The sequence below is a fragment of the Neodiprion lecontei genome, chromosome 7 (assembly GCF_021901455.1).
Source record: "Neodiprion lecontei isolate iyNeoLeco1 chromosome 7, iyNeoLeco1.1, whole genome shotgun sequence".
NCBI lineage: Eukaryota > Metazoa > Arthropoda > Insecta > Hymenoptera > Diprionidae > Neodiprion > Neodiprion lecontei.
Window position 1 is genome coordinate 123,231 of NC_060266.1, and position 5,134 is coordinate 128,364.

The 5,134-nt window shown below is 42.6% G+C and overlaps 1 protein-coding gene and 1 long non-coding RNA gene across 2 annotated transcripts; both read right to left on the minus strand.

The window, feature by feature from the left end:
• Positions 1 to 86: 86 nt before the first annotated feature.
• LOC107223546 lies at positions 87 to 3,310 on the minus strand. The gene is made up of 3 exons (XM_015663249.2): positions 2,776 to 3,310; positions 2,488 to 2,603; positions 87 to 1,670 (listed from the first exon to the last, which is right to left on the minus strand). Exons 1-3 carry the CDS (start codon positions 2,956 to 2,958, stop codon positions 1,295 to 1,297), a joined length of 675 nt encoding a protein of 224 aa, XP_015518735.1. The 5' UTR covers positions 2,959 to 3,310; the 3' UTR covers positions 87 to 1,294.
• Positions 3,311 to 4,013: 703 nt separating this feature from the next.
• LOC124295483 lies at positions 4,014 to 4,972 on the minus strand. Its single transcript, XR_006905434.1, has 2 exons — positions 4,734 to 4,972; positions 4,014 to 4,522 (listed from the first exon to the last, which is right to left on the minus strand). It is a non-coding gene; the product is annotated as an uncharacterized LOC124295483 (long non-coding RNA).
• Between the last annotated feature and the right edge of the window lie 162 nt (positions 4,973 to 5,134).

Consider the following 5,134-nt stretch of genomic DNA (forward strand, 5'->3'; position numbering starts at 1 on the left):
CACGACACTTTTCTGATATTTTGTATCTTTCACCGCAAACGAGGATCAATGCGTGCATGCAGCAGTTCACAACATTTCACGTTCACAAGACTCTTGCAGGAAAGAATCTCTTTGTTCCCCGTGTGAGGACCCGCGTCCCACCTTGAGTATATTTTTTTTTTTTTTTTTTTAGGGAAAACGCGTACAACCAACTACCGCGCGTACAATACTGTGCTTCTAATTCGTCGAAACTTATTTTTTTCTACTCTCCGATCGTAGAAACGCGTATGGTTGGCCAGGCGGTAACCGCAGGAGCCTTCTCTGCTACGGAAGGCTGCTACGTACTTCCAGAGACTTGTCGGCCCGGTGAACGTTGAACGGTGAACGGTGAACGGCGAACGGTGAACGGAGAATCTCCATCGCGCCTCGGCACACCGCGCCTCGCCTCGCCTTCTTTCCTGGCTCTCTATTATACGCTCTGCACCTACAGTCCACCTTCGATATACCTACTACAGCGACAACATATCGTCGCCGTTACCCCTTTACCCTGTATACCGCTCTCTCCTATCCGTAGTGTATCTTTCGATCCGGTGAGAGGCAAGAGCTCGAGGTACAGTACGTTGAAGAGAAGAGAAGAAGAAAGAGTTTTTACCGTTCGATACTGGTATATTTATAACACACGCACAGAGTTATGATACATTTAACCCATTTGTGTGTACCTATATAGTATATACTGATATATACCCGTACGGTGTTACTATAATTTCCTCGTCTCGCTGAATTGGACCTCGCGATGTACACACATATCATTATTATACGTAGATATACATCGATGTTTGATTAATTAATAATCAGTGTACTGCGGCACTGACCGGTTCAGTTTTATCTGTTTATTTATATTTCACTGGATTGATAATGAAAATGTATTCCAATTTTACAATCTTACAATCAAAATTATTACTAATGATGAGACATGAAACGTGCATGAGCAGCAGATATTGGAAAGACACATGCTCGCACGTACCTTCCTTCTCTTTCTAATTTCTTGCGTACAATGAAACTTGCGAACATATGCCATTTCATTACACCGCTGGAATTTCTGCAATCCAAACCAAGATCGCCCGCCAACAAGCAACGTAACGTCTTCTTGTATATTTTCCTGCTCACGGAATGGGGATGACTTACGACGATCGATGTGCAGGACAAACTCTTACCTGTCTTGTTTTCACAGTGTACGGAAATCGGTATAATGTTCGCGTACACAAATGTATACCACGGTGAAAAAGATGCGGGTGTACAAACGTAAAGCGACGTGTTATAGGATAGATATGTCGGAACACGTTCTGAAGGTCTCCTGGGGTCCGCAACCAAGAGATCCGGTCTGCCCGAATCCGTCGTCGGTAGAACACAATCCCCAGTTGTTGCCCGTCCTCCAGTGCCATCTCAGCACGCAGTGTTCGCAAACTAATGAGTCTGGTAACTTGACGGTTGCCGTGTAGCTGCCGGTAGCCGAGGTGGCGAGGGTGTAGTCGTAAGAACCTTCGTCCAAAATGAGAGGATACATCTCGAAACAATCTTCCGTCTCAATTACTTCAGGACCATCCTCGAGTGGGCAAATATTGAAATTAAAATAGCCTCTGTGATTTGCAGTTATCATCACGGTCAAGTTCACCCATGATCCTTGCTCGTAGCTGTGGTCGGATAATAACATTATAGAAACACATGACTAAAATTAAAACAATGCGTGGCATAAAATGCAGTTGTTCCCTAAATACGCTAGAACACGTTAGTTAGTTTATGTCACGTGAACATATTATAATCGCCGGGTCAGTTTGCTCGAAAGTAATTTTAATATACCGACAGGGTCATTTGTAATCCGCCGAATACTTGACTCGTGAGCAACAATTAGAACCGCTTGTGCGGGTATCGGCATATGTATCGTGTAAAATCGCGGGCGGCGCGGCGACGTTATTCGCACTCGATTTCAACAACCGATAGAAATTATCCCGTATGAACAGGTATATGTATATATTGTAATATACGTATATGCGTATAAGGAATGCGTGGACAGACATCACCTTTCCGTTTACTCATTTTCTGCAGTCTGTTATTTCTTAGGCTTGCTTGTACAATCTATACGTACCTATATCAAACGTGTCATTGGTACGTTATACTGTTGATAATCGCAGATAGTGGAAATCAGTGTTACCCGTAAAGATAACGGCTGTCGATCATATCTTACCTTTTAATTTTGATCGTCCAATGATTCTACGTATATCCGTATCTGAATACTTTCTGTTCTTAATATTCATTTCAGCTTTTTGCATGAATTGACTTATTCTCAACCGTCAGACGTTCGGATATAAAAAAATATGCACCTATATCGGTGTGACGGGACACGACCCCGCACCTTACAGACTATTGCTGTGCAAACTTTACTTTTGTAGTATTCCTTCGTTAGTCGGCATCAGCAGCTATAACAAGAATAAGAATAATAATTAAACTCACGTGGCAACAATAATTCCATTTCCATAAGTCCCTGTATTTTCGTTCGGTCGCGGCTGCTTCAGTGCATAATCGTCTCCGCATATCCCGCATTGACCGCTGTTCTCGCTCCATTGTTTCTAAGAAATTCAACAAAACGACGTATAACCGATCTACCGAAACTTCTTTCATATGAAGGACATAACAGATATTATCATATTGTGCGCTAATTCTACAACCGAAGTGCAGCGAACTCTGGTAACGCAGGACAATTGGTGAAATATAACCATTGGTGATTGGTGAAAGACCTACCGCGTATCCTCCGCAAAAGTTTTCGTTGTCATTGTAGTTTATCGGAGTCGAGTATCCCTTTCGCCACATGCTACTCCTATTCACTGGATCAACAAGCATACCATGCCCGAAAATCCCTCCTACGAGGTGCAGTATTATCAGCCACGACGATGCGACAGTCTGGTGCAGAGCAGTGCCGCGCATCTCGTCGGTACGATTTATTACGTGTTATTATAATATCCCGTGCGATTTCAACGATAATTTGTTGATGCTGCAGGCGTAACGCCGAATATTCACCGTTTACGCTATGGGGTATAAATCACGAATATATCACCAGCGGTCCTCAACTCGCGAAAATCAAATTACGTTAAGTCTACTTCGCTCCACGCATCGCCTTTTATAGAACCCGTGTGTTTGTCGCAGTTCGAGCGATAAGGGACATTATACCTAGTGTTTTAAGTGTCATGCGTGTCTTGATATAAATATGACTGTATCCGGTAGGTATACGATGTAGCTGCGTGACGCGCTATGTAGACCACACCCTCCCTGATGATGAGGGTATCGCAGGAGGGTTACTTGTGCGATATCAATTTATATACTGACTTATACCTGCTGATGCTCGACAATGCGAGAAAAACTTGGCGGTGGCAAACGACCCTGTGTATACTTGGCCAGATTACCAATATAGTGCTCATCGCATCGATGTAGGTCCGAATTGTATCCAACGATCAGCATTGCAGGATTGTACGTGGCTTTCGATAAATGTCAAGCCTTGTCGGTTACTGGTATAAAATGAGGGTGACACCAGTCGATCACGTTTTCCGAATACCGCATTGAGGTCAATTTTCACAATTCTTATTGGTTATCTTTCCAATTCCGACAAAGCTAATGTATTACAAGCGAATACTCCTTATACTCGCTGCATTCACAGGCTCACTTATTGAACCCGTTTATGCGGGCCTCGTGTAAAATCGGCTGCGTCAGTCGCAGTCGTAGCTAGTATTCAATAATTGAGCCTCGCATGGATGTTCATTGTGTACCTATACAATAGTCTTTCCCTATACTCATATAAAACGCGCCACGCAGAAAAACAAATTTGTCACATAAGCCTCGAGTTTGTTATTGTCCGCTACAATCGTGTAACGTGTATAGGTAAGTATTGCGACAGCGACAGTAGCGTATGTAACTTAAGTAACATATAAATTGATACTAACAAAATTTCCCACCACTTATCATAAAATCGTGGCAAGTATAATCACCATGTGCAATCCTGGTAGCGATGCGATTGTTCCTGCTGTAACCATTTAGTATAGAAACGTCATGCATATTTGCATTGGAATCGTTACGTTATATATGTATATTCCAGTGATATAATTTCTACGCCCTGCGCCAATTTACTTCCAACTAACCGATAATGATCTTTCTCGCACATTTTTCGGAAGACTACATGGTCTTTCGTAGAAACTGTGTTAACAACAACAACACAACAGTTGATAAATGTGTCAGGTGAAATTAAATCGTATAATGTACGACCGTCCAGTTGTAGTTTCATCATCGAGCGCTGTAGAAGTGACAGGAAAAAAAATCATTGATACCATTACCACGTTTTTCAATCGACGGCAAAACCGAGATTGCTATTGATACTGCAATTTCTTAGCATCTCTACATATGCCGTGAATCTATCTTAAAGTGTGCTGCTCACACTCGCGTTGAAGGTCACTCACGCAGCGGCGACTATCATCTCTACAACTTGTGTGATAACGGTCTGCTGGAAAGAGAAGAAAAAAAAATAAATAATGAAATATAACTGACATTGGACGCGAGATGTCGAGGAGGGGAATCATTTAATATTTTTTAACACTACCGTGGGTTCATTTTATGTGTAGCGATGATAGTAATAAACTTACTATCCAGCTCAGTATGCATAGCGAATTTAAAATGTCTTTTCATTTATGTTGCAGAACAAGTCAACAACTGACCTGATTTCGATGCTCATTGTCGCCACTTACTCCTTCGCCCCTTTAAGCCAGCTGTTCATGCATTATTTCCGTTCCCATATTTCGTGATTCGGTCGCTCGCGCTCATCTGATCGGAAATTGCATATTTTCTGATGGCTTGTAAAACAAACTGAGTATTTCAACTGAGGAAATGTTTCTACCCACCATTATGTCATGTGGTTCCGAAACTAGCCGACGGCGCGCCAACAATCCCCTAGAACTGAGGCGGAGTTACCCACGAACTCGGTAGTGCAAAAGAGATAAACTATAGTTGACAGCACTGTTAGCTAATTTCGGAACGCATCCGTGAGTCCATTCGTGGTGCATGGATATTCCGTGACATCACCTCCCTTGGCAGACCGTGTTTATGGCGTAGACAACAA

Bases quoted from the DNA above. Each gene is read 5' to 3' on its own strand.
- LOC107223546 (XM_015663249.2), bottom strand. From the start codon at position 2,958: ATGCGCGGCACTGCTCTGCACCAGACTGTCGCATCGTCGTGGCTGATA. The intron at 2,604-2,775 runs GTAGGTCTTTCA...TGAATTTCTTAG, and splicing joins ACTTTTGCGGAGGATACGCG to AAACAATGGAGCGAGAACAG. The intron at 1,671-2,487 runs GTGAGTTTAATT...ATCCGACCACAG, and splicing joins AATGGAATTATTGTTGCCAC to CTACGAGCAAGGATCATGGG.